This window comes from Cricetulus griseus (genome assembly GCF_003668045.3).
Source record: "Cricetulus griseus strain 17A/GY chromosome 1 unlocalized genomic scaffold, alternate assembly CriGri-PICRH-1.0 chr1_0, whole genome shotgun sequence".
In the NCBI taxonomy this organism is placed as follows: Eukaryota; Metazoa; Chordata; class Mammalia; order Rodentia; family Cricetidae; genus Cricetulus; species Cricetulus griseus.
The window spans coordinates 111,295,145-111,315,035 of NW_023276806.1; the positions used below are offsets into that span (position 1 = coordinate 111,295,145).

General features: G+C 42.8%; 1 protein-coding gene and 1 long non-coding RNA gene across 4 annotated transcripts in view; one reads left to right on the forward strand and one right to left on the reverse strand.

The window, feature by feature from the left end:
* The window catches only part of Ankrd50 (ankyrin repeat domain 50), a 31,392-nt gene extending 25,438 nt beyond the window's left edge, over positions 1 to 5,954 (forward strand). For all 3 annotated transcript variants that reach the window (XM_035450900.1, XM_027391946.2, XM_027391947.2), the window contains 2 exons: positions 409 to 3,953; positions 5,527 to 5,954. In XM_035450900.1, the coding sequence (XP_035306791.1) occupies positions 409 to 3,950 (3,542 nt within the window). In that variant the 3' untranslated portion in view covers positions 3,951 to 3,953; positions 5,527 to 5,954. The remainder of the gene's footprint in view (positions 1 to 408; positions 3,954 to 5,526) is intronic.
* Positions 5,955 to 14,425: 8,471 nt separating this feature from the next.
* On the reverse strand, positions 14,426 to 18,648 carry LOC118239467. Its single transcript, XR_004771675.1, has 3 exons — positions 18,440 to 18,648; positions 15,391 to 15,514; positions 14,426 to 14,685 (listed from the first exon to the last, which is right to left on the reverse strand). It is a non-coding gene; the product is annotated as an uncharacterized LOC118239467 (long non-coding RNA).
* Positions 18,649 to 19,891: the final 1,243 nt, after the last annotated feature.

A 19,891-nucleotide genomic window follows, 5' to 3' on the forward strand; every position in this document is an offset into this window, starting at 1 on the left:
AAAGGCAAACGGATTGGCAGAAATAGCTATTATTTGTGAGAAAAAGATCATCCTGTAAAAACAGGACCTATTGGCTCTCACAGCTTTAGTATTTAGAGTATCTTCACAGGGTACTTCTGTAGTTGTATATGTCTGTCTGTTTCCACTTAGTGCTTCTTGCAAAGGGGTTTAAATAGTCATTGAGCTGCAAGAACAAGTACTGGCCAAATTTGTTGGTAGGAAAAATGAAATCATTGCTTTGTCATTTATGTGTTTCCACATGACAAAAACTGCTTTGCATACTTAAAGGTATTGGTAGATTCTCTTATTAGTACTAACCCATGAGTCAGGTTATTTGCATTGGTTCATTCTCTTTACACACGTGCCCACCTCTATTTTCTACTTACTCTGCCTGGCCGTCTTCTGCAGGTTTCAGGAAGATCAGTTTGGATGACCTTCGGAAGGCGTACATTGTCAAGGATGTACAGCAGTACATTCTCCACCGCCTGGATCAAGAGGAGGCACTTCGGCAGCACCTCACCAAGGAGACGGCCGAGACTCTGAACCAGCTGCACATCAAGAGCAGCGGGTGTTTCCTGTATCTAGAGCGTGTGCTAGATGGAGTTGTAGAGAATTTCATCATGCTTCGGGAGATCCGAGACATCCCAGGAACCCTGAATGGTCTCTATCTCTGGCTCTGCCAGAGACTTTTTGTCCGAAAACAGTTTGCCAAAGTTCAGCCCATTCTGAATGTGATCCTTGCGGCCTGCCGGCCCCTGACCATGACAGAGTTATACCATGCCGTGTGGACCAAAAATATGTCTCTAACCTTGGAAGACTTTCAGCGCAAGCTGGATGTCCTCTCCAAGCTCTTGGTGGATGGGTTGGGCAGCACCAAGATCCTGTTTCATCACAGCTTTGCCGAGTGGCTCTTGGATGTGAAACACTGCACCCAGAAGTACCTGTGTAATGCTGCAGAAGGGCATAGGATGTTGGCCATGAGCTACACCTGCCAAGCCCGGAACCTGACCCCACTGGAAGCACAAGAATTTGCCTTGCACTTGATTAACTCAAATCTGCAGTTGGAACCAGCGGAACTGGCACTGTGGATGATATGGAATGGCACCCCGGTCAAAGACTCTCTGTCCACCTTAATACCCAAGGAGCAAGAGGTGCTGCAACTGCTGATCCGAGCAGGCGCTCATGTCAACAGCGAGGATGATCGCACTTCCTGTATCGTCCGGCAAGCCCTAGAGAGAGAGGACTCCATTCGTACATTACTGGATAATGGGGCTTCTGTCAATCAGTGTGATTCCAACGGGAGAACTCTGCTGGCCAATGCTGCATACAGTGGCAGTCTGGATGTTGTGAATTTGCTTGTCTCCAGAGGAGCTGATTTAGAGATTGAAGACTCCCATGGACACACACCACTCACTCTAGCTGCTAGACAAGGGCACACGAAGGTTGTTAACTGTTTGATTGGGTGTGGAGCCAATATCAATCATACCGATCAGGACGGTTGGACAGCCCTGAGGTCTGCTGCTTGGGGAGGCCACACCGAGGTTGTGTCTGCCCTGCTTTACGCTGGCGTAAAGGTAGACTGTGCAGATGCGGACAGCCGAACGGCTCTGCGTGCAGCAGCCTGGGGTGGCCACGAGGACATCGTCCTGAACCTGCTACAGCATGGTGCTGAGGTCAACAAAGCTGACAACGAAGGGAGGACTGCACTGATAGCTGCAGCGTACATGGGTCACAGAGAGATCGTAGAGCACCTGCTGGACCATGGTGCAGAGGTAAACCATGAAGATGTGGATGGCAGAACAGCTCTCTCAGTGGCCGCACTGTGTGTGCCTGCAAGCAAAGGACACGCGTCCGTTGTAAGCCTTTTGATTGATCGAGGGGCTGAGGTAGATCACTGTGACAAGGATGGCATGACCCCCTTGCTTGTGGCAGCGTATGAAGGCCACGTAGATGTGGTAGACCTGCTTCTAGAAGGAGGAGCAGATGTCGATCACACAGATAACAATGGGCGGACGCCCCTGCTGGCTGCAGCTTCCATGGGGCATGCTTCTGTGGTCAACACACTTCTGTTCTGGGGTGCAGCTGTGGACAGCATCGACAGTGAAGGCCGGACAGTCCTCAGCATAGCTTCGGCACAGGGAAATGTGGAGGTGGTGCGCACTCTCCTGGACAGAGGCTTAGACGAGAGCCACCGAGATGATGCTGGCTGGACGCCTCTCCACATGGCAGCTTTTGAGGGTCACAGGTTAATATGTGAAGCTCTCATCGAACAAGGTGCTAGAACAAATGAGATTGACAATGATGGGCGCATCCCCTTCATTTTGGCCTCACAGGAGGGCCATTATGACTGTGTCCAGATCCTGCTGGAGAACAAATCCAACATAGACCAGAGAGGCTATGATGGGAGAAATGCATTGCGTGTTGCTGCCCTGGAAGGACACCGGGACATTGTGGAATTACTCTTTAGCCATGGGGCTGATGTGAACTACAAAGATGCTGATGGGCGGCCCACACTTTACATACTGGCCTTAGAAAACCAGCTTACAATGGCTGAGTATTTTTTGGAAAATGGTGCAAATGTGGAGGCCAGTGATGCAGAGGGAAGGACAGCACTGCACGTCTCCTGCTGGCAGGGTCATGTGGAGATGGTACGGGTGCTTATTGCCTGCCATGCTGATGTCAATGCAGCAGACAATGAGAAGCGCTCAGCCTTGCAATCTGCGGCCTGGCAGGGACATGTCAAAGTGGTCCAGCTTCTGATAGAGCATGGCGCCGTGGTGGATCACACATGCAACCAAGGCGCCACAGCCCTCTGCATCGCGGCCCAGGAGGGACATGTGGACGTGGTGCAGGTGTTGCTGGAGCACGGCGCTGACCCCAATCACGCCGACCAATTTGGACGTACTGCCATGAGAGTGGCAGCCAAAAATGGGCATTCTCAGATCATTAAGTTGTTAGAAAAATACGGTGCTTCCAGTCTGAATGGCTGCTCCCCTTCCCCTGTCCACACAATGGAGCAGAAGCCTCCACAGTCAGCACCGTCCAAGATGCAGTCACTAACCATCAGGTCCAACAGCTCTGGGGGTACTGGTGGAGGGGACTTGCAGCCTTCCCTCCGGGGCCTGCCCAATGGGCCAGCTCATGCCTTCAGCTCTCCATCAGAGTCTCCAGACTCAACTGTGGACCGGCAGAAGTCATCTTTGTCCAACAATTCCCTGAAAAGCTCCAAAAATTCATCTCTGAGAACAACTTCCTCCACAGCCACAGCTCAAACGGTGCCCATTGACAGCTTTCACAGCCTGTCATTCACAGAACAGATCCAACAGCACTCGCTGCCGAGAAGCAGGAGCAGGCAGTCGGTCGTGTCCCCCTCTTCCACAACCCAGTCCTTAGGACACAGCCATAATTCTCCCAGTAGTGAGTTTGAATGGAGCCAAGTAAAACCAAGTTTGAAGTCAACAAAATCAAATAAAGGAGGCAAATCAGAAAACTCTAGCAAGTCTGGGTCAGCTGGGAAGAAAGCTAAACAAAACAATTCCTCACAGCCAAAGGTTCTAGAATATGAAATGACTCAGTTTGACAAAAGAGGACCTGTTGCTAAGTCTGGGAGTAGCCCACCTAAACAGACACTGGGTGAATCTCAGTGTAAGATTGTGGTTCCTTCATCTCAGGACGGCAGCCGCGTCCAGCCACAGTTTCTCATCCACCAGCAGAGCGGGGAGCAAAAGAAGAGGAATGGGATAATGACGAACCCCAATTACCATCTGCAGAGCAACCAGGTGTTCCTGGGCAGGGTCTCTGTCCCTCGAACAGTGCAGGAGCGAGGGCATCAGGAGGTGCTGGAGGGGTTCCCTCCCTCAGAGACTGAGCTGAACCTTAAACAAGCCCTGAAGCTCCAAATTGAGGGCTCTGATCCCAGCTTCAACTACAAGAAAGAAACACCCTTGTGAGAGGTAAGAATGCAGTGGAAAGGGTAAAGGAACCAAAGTGCCATTCCTCTTCCTTAAAATACCACTTTCCTGGTGCTCTTAAGGCCTTTCAGGCACCTTCCCTCGAAGTGTGTGTATTCAGGGATCTCATCCCAGCCAGTCTGCTCAGTGTGAGTTCTCCAAACTCTAGCACCTATCCAAAGCACCTATATGACATAGGATTGATAGATCCATATACAGATGCATAGACAGATGATAGGATAGCTAATAGGTAATAGACGATAGATATGCTGATATGCAGATAGGCAGTAGACATAGATGATAGATGGTAATGGATGTGTAGATACATGGATGATAAGATAGATAATAGAGAATTGACATAGGTAAGTAAAAGATATGTAGCTATGTAAATAATAATAAGATAACAGGTAATAGAGATAGACGAGACAATGGGTGACATGATACACAGTTGGTGATACGTACATACATAGATGCTTATTTACTATTTATTCTCTATCCCTCCTTCTCCCTCCTCCACTCAAAATGTTAATTGAAGAGATGTGTTTGTATTCGGTGCTGAGTTCATGTGCTTGGAAAACTGTTTGAACCTGTGGTAGTCTTTCAGTAAAAATGTACTGGATAAGTAGATGAACAGATGAATATATCATCTATCAATTCTACATTAAGAGTTTTTCCTATATAATCATTCCCCTCTACCATTGCCGTTTTCTAAGTATTCGTTATTTGGTTTTGAAGCACTGGGCTATGCCTAGTGGGTAGTTGGCCCAAATGTTAGTTTCATTGTTTCATTCAGAAACAGATCACGGATTTAAATTGGTAATTAAGTTTTATTACAATAACTCTCATAGAAATCTATTAGTGTTTGCATGTAACATGAACAGGTGTGGACCATGGTGAAGGGTGTGTGCTATCATTTACTTATTTACATATTTAGGGGCAAGATATGAAGAGTATATATTAGGTTCAGATCACTAGTTTTTGTTTTTTGTTTTTTAACTAAATAAGAATCTTTTTTATCCTCCTCCATCTCAAAGGAGGCTTCACTACATAGGTAAAAGTTTGTGGAGAAGTAGCAGGAGCTCATGTGTACACCTTGGATGCTCCTCAGAGGCACTTTTCCATGTTATAAATAAGTTGAAGATTTCATTAAGCATGTTGTCTGATGTCCAGCAACTTTGCAAAGACCCAACTTCTGGTGACAGTCACACTCAGGCAAGCTGGCATCTCCATCTCTGTTCCTCTTGACTTTGGTGATATAGTTTAGGAATTTGACAAATTAACTATCATTACAAATAGTTAACACTAAGTATCCTTGTGTGAGGACAGATGGATGGCCAATCCAAGGTCATTCAAAAATACTCCTCCAAATACTTGGTTCTGATGGTATAACACTCCCTCCCCACACATGCAAGCAAACTCATAATATCTCTTATGAAAATAAAGTATTACATCTGTGTCAATTAGTAAAAACATGATAGAGGGGAAATACTTGGTAGAATAATTTTCTTTTATAAGGTCTTACAACTGTCTCCACAATAAAAGTATAGTAATTTTTTGTTTTGTTTTGTTTTTCCAGTTTCCCCTTCTGTGAAACAGAAGACATTGTGGTCAGAATGGCCATCCAGCTGCCAGATGGAAGCAAGACACCTGAGGATGTGCTGGTCAGACTGTGACTCCCTCAGTACTGTTTCCTGACATACTGTCATGTGCCTACCCAGTAAGGCTGCCCTTCTCAGCGTAACCCCCATGCTGACGCAGTCTCCACCACACTGAATAAATGGAGATGTAAACTGCAGTTCCTCGATACAACCAAACCCAGTTTTGAGTATTTTCCCATTTGGTAAATGTGCATGTGCCACAGTCAGGTGTCTCTGCAAAGGCAGTGTTCCGTATTTATTGTTTTCTGCGTTGTGGTGTGTACTCAGTCCCATCGCATTGTCTGGTGTTCCTGGTTCTTGTGTATTTAAAAATGTGTTACTCAATAAAGCAATTCTTGCAACTGTTTTCTGTCTGCTAACCTTCAGCACTGGATAAAAATGAGTTTCTGTGTTAATGCCACGTGGAGGTGAAAAAATGACTTTGTGACTTTTCCACAGGCATCAATTCTGGTGATCTAGAGAGTCACTCTGGTAGTTTAAATCCAGCCAAGTACCGCCTGTGTAAGGCTGAATGACAGAGCATGCAAACTCTGGCCACTCTGACAACAGGCAGAAGAGCTCTGTGCTCTAAGCCATCTTCTACCTGCCTGTCATCACACCTGCAAGTAGATGGACCGTCATTCCTGAAGCTTGGACATTCTCAGGCACAGATCAGTTAGTGCCTGGGGAACATGTGCAGATAGAGGCTCCAGGTCCAGCTAAGGATGACTCTGATCCCTGAATCATTCACCAGATGCCTTCACCTCCTTCAGCTGAATGAAATGTAATCTATCATTGTAATTGAATGCTCACTACTCTAAGATATTTCCACTTGCCAGTTACTGCATAACCAAATTAGCCCCAATCAGAACCAATTGGGTACACTTAAATGACTTGGTGGGATGGATGTTCTTGAATGTACAATGTGCTGTCCATCACAAGTGATACCACTAACCATTAGTCACAGCACATACGTTTTGTTATTTGACAGAACTGATGGGCTTGCACTTTTCTGGCCACATTCTCTTTCCTGTTTTCATCTTTGCACAATTGTACATAAGATGGCTGGATGCCATAATTAAGGGACGCATCAGCACCAGGAACATGAAGCAGGTTAGATGGATTGTGCAAATGTTTGGTAAGATGATTTTGAAGCCAAGGGTGGTTTGATCCTTGAGCACTATAATCCTATTCATCTCCCAAACCTTGGAGATTCTCTTGCTCTCCGAGTGCTGTTGTTAAGGGGGAATTGGGAAAGAGAATTTGGAAATTGAGCACAAAACCATTGCTACTACTGAAAACCTTGGAATGTTTTAATGAGAGGCCAGTAATGGTCATCATGTGTGAAGGGCACAAGTAGTGTTGTCGATGGAAGCCTAGGTGTATAACTGCTTGTGAAGAGTTTTTCTCATTTCAGTCTTTGTGTAAGTCTTTCCTTGCTTTGTTTTTCAATATCAGCCAAACTCACTTCCTTGTGCCATCCGTCAGTCATAACCAGGATGAGGGATAGCTGATGAACTCACTCAAAGTTTAGGTGATGGTTGATACTGACAAGTCAAATGTGAATGTCTCAAGGATTGAATTCTTGTCCCTATGGGACGTTGATTAATGACACTTAACAGGACTCTTGCAAGGCAGCCTTAAAAGTGTTTCTGAATCTGTTGATAAGTATGATCACACCCTGTTACTAGGACCAGTGTGACTCCATCTCACACACACACTACATTTACCATAGAAGAGGAACCTCTGACTTCTTATTATGTGTATTTTTTATTATTATTATTTTTAAAGAAGAGAATCCTGAAAGCTGCCAGTTTTTCTATTAATCTTGAATTATTAAAATCATATTTATTTAATTTTATTGCTTTTACAAAATTGCACCTTGTGACCAAAGGGCAAAGACACGGCTCATCTTAGTAGGGATTGTATTTCCCAGGTGTTTTTGTAGCCACCTTTACACACATGGATCAGCTGGTAGGAGAGCTTGCTGGGAAACTGGGGTTCTCATAAGTACCCCTCTAGGTGATTTTTTTTTATCAATTATGATTTAAATAGAATAAAAATGGCTTCTGGTGAGGGTCAGGCTGTCCAGAGTGCTACAGCCACTCCACTGTGTTTGTTCAGTTTGGGATAGGGGAGGGGATAGTACCACAACTGGGGAGAAACAATGGCTCCTACTCTATTACAAAGACAAGAAACAGTCCCACAAGTTAATAATAGATAGCTATTTTTGAAATTCAAATATTTAAATTTTGTAAATCAGCTGTTTGGGATGTCATGTGTTTATAATGTTTTTTTGTAATGTTCCTTCACACCCCTTCCTTAAGGTCAGCGTCATTGGCATGACAAGTGGTAAAATGTCAGAAAAGTAAACATCTGGAGAGGGGTCTAGGAAAGTTTGGGGGAAAAGAGGACCAGAAATCAGCACCCTGTGGTGTACAACAAATACCTTTTGTTCCTTTCTCTCCCACCCCTACCAGATTGCTCAGCCAAAAACAGTCCCTTACTTCAGAGACAGGAGCAAGTTATTATGCTGTTTGCCTATGCAACTGTTAGTTTTGCTTAGTGCCCTCCATCAACACTTTCCACATATATAATGGCAGACAAATGCTTTCTATTATTCGCTCTGTGTGGGGTGTGTAAATAACCTAAAATGTACATTGAATTTCACAGTGTAAAGTTTTATTTTATTCCTTGTATTATATTATTCGAAAACTTCCCAATGTACATGAAGTGCATAATAAATCTATTTGCTTTACAGAAAATGCCTTGTTTTAATTTTATCCTTTAAGTAGCAGCATGTGCATGATATGCCTACAGTAAGAACTTGTTTTAAGTTTATAATTAAAAAACAAACAAACATGGGTAAGATAGAACACTGGCCCGAGCAAGCTAGAAGACCAAGATGTAGACTTTCTCTTGTGCAGCTTTGATGTGTTGGCTTTTCTGTTTCTCCTCCCTTTCCTCTGACATGCACACTCTATGTCACTGTCAGTTCTTTACTGGGACCAGATGAGCCCTGTACATGCATGCCTCTTGGTTTTACTACAGTCTTCCCCTGGATAGTTTTTTAATGTTCTGGGGAAATGGATAATGGATCATTTTCTAAATAAAAGATGTGTGCTCCTCATTCAGTAAGCCCGAGTCCTTCTGGACACTGTGCCCATCCACCCCCACCAAAGGTCAGCAATGACCATAACTTCAAGCCCATTTGTTTATGTATGTTCCGTTCATTCCAGGGGAGGCTCCTAAGAAGGCCAATAGTTATTTTCCCTTGATGACTTTATGATTTAATGTAGTTCCCTAGAACTCATCATTTCCTGCAATCATTCACTTACTCATATGCTGTGGAACAATCTTTGTACACTGTAAATGTATATATCTCTCATTGTTAATAAAAAGCTGACTGGCTAGTACAGGCAGGAAGTATAGGTGGGACAACCAAACTAAGGATGCAGGGATGAGGTAGGGTGGACTCAGGAAGTTGCCAGCCAGATGGAGAACTAGTCAAACACACAAATGGGATAGAAGTAAAAGCCGTGAGCCTCAGGGCACCACATAGACATTAATAGAAGTGGACTAAGTTACAAAAGCTAGTTAGTAACAAGCCTGAGCTACTGGCCCAGAACTTGTAATTAGTATTGAGCCTCTGAGTGATTATTTGAGAGTGGCTATAGGACAGGAAAACTGCCTCCACTCATTTTTATGCACTTGATGGGTTAATTTTTTTAAAAAAAGTATTCTAGGTAATTTTAATGTAGGAGATGTTTGAGCAGAAATAATTGATACAGGAGTTTGAAAAACACTTCTTGATCAGGTAGAATTCAGCTGGTGGACCAAAGAGACAAAGCAAGGACTCTGCAGGCGTTTGGTCAGCAGTTGGAAAGATGCCAACTAATGGTGAGCTACATGCAAGAATCACACTGCATTTCCAGGAAATTTTCATCATGCGGTATATGTGCTAATGTTACTGTGAAGATACGACATCTGCCTGCCGGGCTGTCCAGTACAGGATAAATATATCAACCCAGTATTAAAGTAAGATAATTTGAAATTTGTACCATGTTTAGATTTCCAATTTTTTTTCAAGATTTTTTTCTTACATGAAGGAGTTTGTAAGTATTTGCCTGTGTCTGTGTAGTTGAGTTTGTATTTGTGTCTGTGTGATCTTGTGTATCTGTGGAGGCCCAGGGTTGATATCAGGAGTCTTCATTGCTCTTCACTTTATTCTCTGAGTCAGGGTCTCCTGAAATGAACCCAAAGCTCACCAGTGCTAGCCAGCTTGCCCCAGGGGATCCCATCTCTTCCTTCTGAGTGCTGGAATCACAGATGGGCAGGCAGCAACGCCCACCCAGCATTTATGTGGTTTCTGGGGATTTGAACTGGCCTTCACACTTCAGCAGCAGGTGCTTTAGCTACTCAGCCATGTCCTTAGCCCTGTTTGTCCTTTTGTAAATGTTATAGTAGCCCACTGTTGACTGAATGTACCATACTTTAAAACCCACTTTACATTGGATACTCATTTCTGTTTGAAGCCTCCTGAGATACTGCACCTGACATAGGCTTTTGCGTATATCATGGGTGTATGCATTTGTTTTTAATAAGGCAGCATTTTTGCTGGTTACTGTCAGTCTTCTGAAGTGGTTTTATCCATTTCTACTCCATTAATTCTATATGAGAATCTCACTCAGCATCTTTGTCAATGGTTACTTAATTTCCTTTTTTTCCCTCTTTTTGGACTGTATTAATAGTGCATGATATTTGAATTTGTATCTGCATAAAAGTATATTAGGATATTCTAACTTGGAGGGAACTCAGCCATAATCCCTCTTGGGCTTTTTGATTTGCAGGCTCCTTTGCCATTCATTCTCACATGTCCTTTGGGTGTTATATGACAATATATGCAAGTATCTTCTCAGACTCTACCCTCCTGATCTAATTGGCATATGTTAACAAAAAGAGATTATCATTTGTTTTTTTTCCCATCCCAAAGTCCTGATGACATTGTCCTCTGTTTTCCTCTAATATCTTAGTTGCTTTGAATCAGTGATATAACTGGCATTGCCTGCTGGAGTGCCCACTTTCCTCACTGCTTTAATGTGTAACTTAATGTTGGACCAACATCATCCCATTGGAAGTTACCACCATCAGTAGCTCCTTACATTTTCATAGGGTGTTGGGAGTCCTCCCATCTTCTCCTGGATGCTTGCCTTAGTTTCTGTTGTGTAACGTGTCTCCCAAGAGCTTTAGAGAGGTTTAAGCTTTGATTATTTAAAAGTCTGGTTTAGGGCTGGCAAGATGGTTTGGAGAGTATAGGTACTTAGCCAAACCTGAGGTCAATGAACCCACAGAGTGGAAGGAGGAAAGGCTCCCACAGTGGCTGTGACCTCCATATGTATGAATTGTGCTTGTGTGTGTGTGTGTGTGTGTGTGTGTGTGTGTGTGTGTACACAAATGCACACACACACACACACACACACACACACACACACACACACAAGTAAAATGCAATATTTACAAATTCTGGTTTTGTTTCAGATATTGACTCTGCAGATGAGCTTTCACTAACTGAATTGTTTATATATTTTAGTCTCTTCATTTCCTTCATTTTTTATATCCTTACTTGAGTGATGTGTCTTAGTTTTCCACAAAAAGCTATGGACAATGATTAGTAGGGCTCCCCCACTGCTTTGTTGGTTACTGATGATGTTATAAATGACATTTTAAATTTCATTTTCCCCTGTTAACATACAGTTGGCTTTGGCACAAGTCCTGTTAAATGTATTTTAAAGCAAGATCTACCAGTATTCACTCTGATGTATGGTTGTTTTGATTTTGTTTTTCTTTTAGATAGGCTCTTGTACCCCAATCTGGCCTTGAACTCACTTTTAGCAGAGGATGACCTTGATCCTCCAGCCTCAGCTTCTCATATGCCACTGTGCCCAGCAGGTCTGAATGCTTTGATGTGTCTGATACAGTCACTAGCATAATTGAGTAGGAAAATATTTTGTGAGCCTCTTAAGGCTCACTGCCTACTCACAATCAGTTCCCTCCTCTCACCCCCACCTCTAAGAACCATTAATTAGATTTCTTAATAGTTTTGCCTTTCTGGGCTTACCATGGGTGAAATAATAAAACAGTACCTGACTTAGTATTTTGTTTGGTTTGGATTGGTTTGGTTTTGAGGCAGTCTTGCTGTGTGTCCCAGGACAGACTAGTTCACTGTGTAGACCAGATCAGCCTCAAGCTAGCAATCATCTTGTCTCAGCCATGTGACTAAGATTCATGGTGTAGCATGCTGAGGTCCTGTATGAAATTCTCAAAGAGTTTTCTTAGTATCTTACCTTCAGGCTCTCTTAACATTGTAAAACAAGAATTCACATTTTGCTGTGAGTGTGGCTCTGGGGTGCATTTAGCATATGCCCTGGGTTCTATCCTCAGCACCCTTCAGCAGAAACAGAAAAGACAAATGTGCTGACAGCTAAGATTTCAGATTGTTAGTTACACACGCAGCAGCCCCTACAGTGTGTACAGCAGAGCCGTGTGCCACTGTTGACTTGGTACCTGCTTATACTTCTCTGTAGACAGCCCAGTCTTCCCCAATGTAATCCTCTTCGTGTCTTTAGAAAATAATATTCTTATGAAAAATTAAGGTAACCATGAGATTTTTCCACATTCCATAGTGCTTCGATAATTTGGCCACAATGTTTCATAGGGAGGCAGAGTTGGGCAGATCAGTAGAGATTACTAGCCAACCAAACCTCATTCAGTAGCTCTGTGAAGAATCCTGTCTCAAAACACAGGAAGAGCATCTGAGGAATGACACCCCAGGCTGTGCTCTATTTTTTACACACTGACATACATCTGTGCACATGCACCCACACACATGTATATCAGCACACACATGAATATATACAAGCACACACACACATACATAAGCTTACCATTATTGCAGTAATAGAAGCACTAATACAGACACACACGTAAATGTAAACAAAATGTTGCCATTGCCACTATTTCTCATAAAACTGAAAGCTCCCTATATGTGTCTTCCAAGGACACTGCAAAGACTGTCTATCCAAACCTGAGACTGCCAGCTTTCCCTTGAAGCAAGCCAGTGGTTACATTGATTTCTGTGAATAGGCAAAGTTGTTCACTCTACCGAATTAGTGTAAAAGATCCCATTTGGGAGGCTTATGCTCAAAAAAACCAAGGAAACCCAAAAAGGGACTGTTCTATTTTTCTCACAGAACCAAATATGCCTTGTAAGTGGGCCAAACAGAGTTCCCTCTGTGCAGTTCATTCCAGTAGATGCTTGGGCATCAAACCCACAATATACCTTCACTGGACTTTGTTTCCATGTTGTGTTAGTAGGTCTAAAATAGATATTCGTTACTCTACGACTACTAATTGCTACACAGTTGGCTTCTCTTTCGAAGGATCATACCCAATGCATGTTGACATATTAAAGGTCTATTAAGGTCATTTCAGAAAAAAAAGATTAGATATTAACTTAATGGAGGGGGCTGTAGGAGCTCCCAATTCTAAGGCAATGTCAAAGTTAAGGCACCCAGGGTGCTCCTCAGACTTACCTGCTTTTCCAAGTATTTCTTCCTCCAACACATTCCCTCTCACCAATCCCAAGATTTAGCAAGCCTCACCCTGCCCCTCCCCTTTCTAAAATAATCCCCTGCTCTTTCGCTGTATTTCCACCTTCAGCAACCTTAGTCCCCCTCTCCCAGCCAGGCTCCTTTTCTTTTAATACCGCTGCAGTGTATTTTGTCTTTGCTGGTTCCTTCTCTGTGTTAGCTGGAGTAGACTCTCCCCTTGCTGACACTGGAATCTGCTGTTAGATAGAAATCGAGCCTTCCTTATCCCAGTGGGTCTGGATTATCTTCACGGAGTAAGTGTTCAGTTACTTTCTGTAGTGTTTCCTTTTTATTCAGAAACAGCTGTGTGCTGTGAGACATACTTAAATCCTGCTATTTTAGGCCACCTGTCAGAACATATTCTCGGCTTAGCCATGCTCAAACAGGAGTTCAACTCATAGCACAAGTAAGTATATGTTTTCTATCCCTGCCTTTCCATCTGCTCTTTTCAGATGGTATTGAGTGCAGCAGAGTACCACACTAGTTACTCATCACTTATTCATCTAAACATCCATGTCTGGCTGCTTAATTGCTTCTTAGCGGATACCAGGCCCCAAACTCTTTGAACTGGCTGGCAACCATTAAGTTGACTTCAGTTGACTTCTTTTTTTTTTTTCTGTTTGTTTGTTTGTTTAAATGAAGCCTTATTTATAATGGCCAAATCCTTCCAGTCTGTGTAGGGTTTTTGTCATACCTTTTTTATTTTATTTTATTTTATTAGTTCAAATTAGGAACAAGCTTGCTTCAGATGTCAATCCCTTCTCCCTCTCCCTCCCCTCTCCCCATCATCCCACCTGTCCCCTAGCCATCCCCCCTCCACTCCCCAGGCAGGGTAAGGCCCTCAAAAGGGCCTCTTACATAAATATATATATATATATATATATATATATATATATATATATATAATTTGAATTTTTGGAAACTTTAGCTGTGCTGTCAACTTTGGAAAAAAGTATCCCAGTTTATTGTGTTGAGTTGGCATTGTACAAAAATTAACAGCCATATTGGTCTAGAAATGTTGAACTTATTTTTTTTCCATTTGTACAGGGGTAACGCACTGTATTAAATATGTAAGGTCTTAAAAAAAAAAAAGAAGGGATTTTGATAGCCCATACCATGTGAAGGGATGCTCTTTTGACCTGGACACATGGGGAAGGGCCTAGGCCTGGCCCAATTGACTTCTTAATAGAGAAGAATTTAGAAGCCACTGATAATGTTGAGGAAGGTGATACATTTACTCTTTATCCTGAAAGCACAGAGGACAAACACTGTCACAGATGCAGTAAGACTGAGCATAGGCATTCAGCCCTCTCTCAATTAAAGACAAGAGCTTCCTGGTGGACCAACCCTTTCTCTACATGTCTACCAGAAGCTCTGTTTGCCAATAGTGTAGGTGTGTATCCAAGACCAGGTGATAACTCCTTTGACAGTCAGACATCTGAGTCGAAACTGAAATGGAAACAGTTGGGTCACATTAGAAATGAAATAACACTCATCAAATGAGAAGAAAAGATGTATCAGTCTAGAAAACAAAAGGAAGTGTAATATAAAAAAAAAAAAACAGAAACCCTTAAAAGGCAAGATGAGATGGTGAAGCCCATTAAGGAAGACTGATTTTACTTCATCTTAAGGTCTGGGCCGTATGCCATTTATTCTGTATAAGACCTCTATTTACATTTTCTTTGTGCATTTCTTATATTCCTTGTTTTTTATTTGCATCTCTAACACTTAGGACTTTTTCTGATTAGCTGTCGTGATATTTACCATCTAGTAAAATTCTTAATTCACAGAGTGATTTTTGTGACTTTTGGGACATTGAAAATTTGACAAAGAAATAAACCATGCAAACAGATTAGCCTCACTTAATTCTGAGAGCTTCTCATGTTCTCCCCTCCTGCATTCTGATGCTCTGATCTTAATTCTGGACACTCAGTTTGTGGCCAGCAATGCATTTATTGCAATGTCATCACCTTTCCCTGGAAGGTTGATCCATTTATTCAGTCCATAAATATTGACTGAACACTTAAAGCTACTAGATATCATGCTGGAAAGTGACAAACTGGAATACTGTCATTTCTGGCTGGCAAAATGTCTCAGTGGGTAAAGTGGTTTGCTGTTAAGGCTGATACCTTGAGTTCAATCCCCAGCACTCACGTGGTAGAAGGAGATAAACTGGGTCCTTGTGAGTTGTTCTCTGACTTCCACATGTGTACCTTGGTACATGTGACTCCACACACACTGTAGCTGGAGTTTTCTGTCCCGCCAGGTCCCACTGCCGCTTCAGCCCCAAAATGAACACACAGAAGCTATATTGATTATAAAACTGTTGACTGATGACTAGGGCTTCTTATTGGCTATCTCTGTCTTAATTATTAACCAGTTTCTCTAAATCTATGTATTTCCACATGGTGTCTCCTTGTGGTCCCTCTCTGCCTACCTTTCCCAGAATTCTCCTTGTCTCCTAGTACCACCTATCTTCCTGCCTCTATTGGACAAATAGTGTTTTATTTATCAACCAATAAGAGAAACATATATACAGAAGGACACCCTCATCAATACACTTGTCTTTATAAGATAAATAATAAATCTAATAAGGAAAAGTGTAATTCTGGCAGCAGTAGGATTGTATTTTGTATACTGCCTTGCTCTTAGATATGTTTATTAGAACAGAATTATCAAGATTACACACATTTCTTGTTTTATTCTCTATCATCTTTGCAGTAGCTCTTAACCTAAAGGAAGTGTACATTAAATATCAGTCAGTGAGTGAATGAATAATCTCACAAAGATTTCTAATTAGAAAGGAAATCCACATGGTCTACAAATGACTCATGTTTTATTGTCATATCTATACCTTCAGTAGTGTCTTGTTTCTAATTCCTAAGTTGTAGAGAGGATAACCATGCTACAGGAAGAGACTGTTCACACCACACAAAGCCTACATTCTGACCATGAGAAGTGGGCCTCAGAGGGCTTAGAGTACTAGCTGACTGTGTTAGAATTCTTTGGGTGAAGGAAACAGAAACCAACTTAGACCAGAAGGAATGTATTTGAGGCTGATAGAAACTCACACAGTTCATAGGAAATGGGGAGAATCTGTCTGGACACAAACTAATTTCAAGTTATCTATAGATTCAGAGAAAGGATACACAGAAATAGAAGGATTTGTTTAGGGAGTCAATGCAGCATGAATGGGCACCCATTGTCTCCTTGTCTTGGCTACTTTGTTAGTTCTGTCCACGTTAGCTGAGGTCATGCCTCTGTCCCTTTACTAGCAGAGGACAGAACACCAAATAATTAAACTCCTGAAGATAACACTCAATGCTGAGTATATAATACTTAAGAGGGAATCAAGGTGCTATGAGTAACAAAAAAAAGATGAATGCTAAGAAAATGCAAAATGAAAGCTAGCTATATTGTTCAAGTCAAGTAAGGCATCTCAAGAAATGTGAATGGTCTGAACTTACAATCTACCTGAAGACTATGAGATAGCCTGCTACATCCTCACAGATGCCAGAGACTCAAGGCTGGTTTAGACCTTACTGCTCACAAGGGACCTTACTGCTCACAGCCCGCCAGTGCTTGTGATCTTGGACCAGTCAGTTCTACGGAGTCAATCAGGATGCAGGCTAGAAGGAGACTATATCCATTATTCATAGTGGCTAAGGATCACACCTCCAGAACTTAGAGTGGGAGATCTCCATCTTATGAGCAGCTACCAGTGAACTTACTATAACTTGTCCCTAGAGAAAGTGTGATTGTAGAAGTACCTGCTTTATCTCCAACATGTCATTTCCCACACAATCATCTTCCAAAGGAAGGTTCAAAATTATTGATATAAGATGGGCAGAAACATGAGGAAAGAGTTGTCTCCCAAGCAAGGTGAGAGGATGCATTAGGGTGGGTGAAGAGACAGTGGTTCATGACCATCTGATTTAAATAAAAGATAAAAGAGAAAGCCAATGTCGAAAACATGACTAAACAAAGCTCAAAGGATAAGAGCCAAGAGATCTGGAGTGAGCAGACACACAGAGAAGCAGGTGCTGATGCTGTGACTAGCAGTTCTCAAATGCCAGTTGCCAGGCTGGCTTAGCCTAGCTTAGAAAAGAGCAGGCATTCTGCAAGCCCCTCTCTTTGGCAGAGCATGAAGAAGCACATGGCCATATCTCTGAGGTGCAGGTGGGGGTCACATGGAGACTAGTGGAGCTTTCCTGGGACTGCTCTCAGAGCTCAGCTTCACTGTGTTGCCTAGTGACAGAGCTCTCACTTCTGATGTTGCTGAGTGAGGGAGCCCTGACCTCTGCGGCTATTCTCAGTGGATTGCCCTGAGATGCTCATCCCAAGCCCGTTGTCGGGGATTTTGATAGGATTCTGAGGAGGGAGGAAAATGCCGCTGTCATGCTTTGAAATCTTTTCTGCATTGAGCCTTACTCTGCATGGGAATTGTCTGCCTTCAAGTTCCCAGCTACTTCCTGGGAGGAGAGAAGCCACATTCTACCTTTGCAGATCCCAGCCCTTCCCCTAGGCCAGTAATGATCTTACAGATGCCGGGCTGTGAACCAAGAGTGACACCCCAGAGCCCTAATGGGAGAAGAAGGGCAAGTGTGGGCAAGGCCCTTGGCTCCGCTGCCTGCAGCTATTTCTCATGCAACCTGTTTCTCAGGGAAACTTCAAGAAAGGACTCCTGGTCTCTGCTTGAAAAGGAAACCAGTCATTGGAAGGTAAATCATTAGTACTGAAGAAAAAGCGCTTGCTGAGAACGCACTCTACAACTTAATCCCGAGGTAACGTGGGATGGAGTATGAGGTGGAGCTGTGGGCCCCTGTGTGGGTGGATGGCTCTATTGAGACACGTTTTAGATATTTTTAACTGCAGGTAAAACTGCTAAATCTTTGTGAAATTTAAGCCCTGCAGAGCTGGTGGGAATATAAAAATAAAGCTTATATCAAATAAGAGAGAGATTATCACTTATAAAGGCATACTACAAACTATCTGAAACTATGTCTCCTTTTGTATGTATACCCCTGTTTAAATCTTGAGTGACAATAGCACCTTTTAATATCTGAGAGGAAACTTTGACATTGTTTCAAACGTGAAGCTGTTCTAAGTCAAATACTTTCTACAAGGAAGCTTGGGAATGAAGCCCTTGGAGTTGATTCAGAATTGTCAGGATGAAAAGCAATTGGCAAATAAGAGTACTCACCTATGGATGCAGAAGGCAGGGATTGGGGTAAAGTTTTACATCCCAGCTTTTTCATCTTGTCAATCATTCAGTTAAGAATAGGATCTATGGCATCAGTGGAGATAGTGCTCCTGCTTGACACAGACATTTTCCACATGAACTTTTTCTTGGATCAGTGAATCCCAAAGCCATCGGTGATCAAACTCTTCCCTAACCAATCCCCTGTGTTTCCTGAGTTACTACTCTGTGAAACTCTGCCCTGCCACCTGACTCTACTTCCTCAGGGGACAGAGTGACTCAGAACACAGTTTCATGGCAGGACAGGTCTTAATCCATGCTCAGTGATTTTCCATCCCCATCTGAAATTCTGTGTTCCTACCTTTCATGTGACTTTTCTGAAAGCCTTCCTTCCTTCAGGACATCCTCAGTGACTTTCCATTATTTTAAAGGTGAGAGAATGACATTTTCTTCTCCCTGTCACTTAGAGCACAAAGTCTTTTCACCATCGGAGACAGGACAGCGACACATCACACTGGAGTTATTTTTTTTTTTTAACCAAACCATGAGGCAGAGAAGCTAGTCACAGCACACAAGACACAAAGCCTTAAATATGATCATCTAAAGAAACTTGTTTTTTCTACTGTTAACATATATCTAAAAAGTCAATTTCTTTTTTTTTTCTTTTTTTTTTGCGGTGGTTTTGTTTTATTTTGCTCTTGATACAAGTTCTTACACTCTAACCCAAACTGGCCTGGAGGTCACTGTGTAGTCTAGGCAGCCTCAACTTGCAGCAACCCTTCTGCCTCAGCCTCCTGAGCACTGTAGTATGCCTCTCTATGGCAAAAAGGTGGAGCTCTGTGAGAAGAAACTGGCCCAAGAGATTAAGAATCTGCTTGGCTGTCAACAGTTACTTTACTTGCAGAAGTGATTCTGAGACCCAGACTATTCCTAACTCCAATTTTTCTCGATGACATATTATGTTACCATCCACTTACTGAATTCAAGGAACCGACTCTGAAGCCTGCTATGAAAGATTACAGACCCGATTAGTATGCCACAAGTTCTCATTCATACCCCTCACCAGCTTCATATCACATATACAGAATTGTATAGCTCCCCACTATAGGAACAGAGGTGGTCCCTCAACCGAACCTGCCTGTCTACAGTTGGGCAGTGACCCTCACCACATGCAATGTCTGGTAACTACAGTAGGAGAATCCACAAGCCACTGAACATCAAAACTGCAGTTTGCAAGGTTTAAATATAAAGGGTAAAGGGCTAGTTCACTTTATGTTGAAAAGTTGACATGTCTAGAATGATTGCGATGTAACACCCCCCCCCCATTTTGGACACAGTGAATTGAACACCAGGGAAACACAGGCACAGTGCTTTTGGTGAGCACAGGCATAACCAGAGGCTCAAACACAAAGGTCAGGTCTGCAGGAGACTCTTGGGAGAAAAGCAATAGGTCTC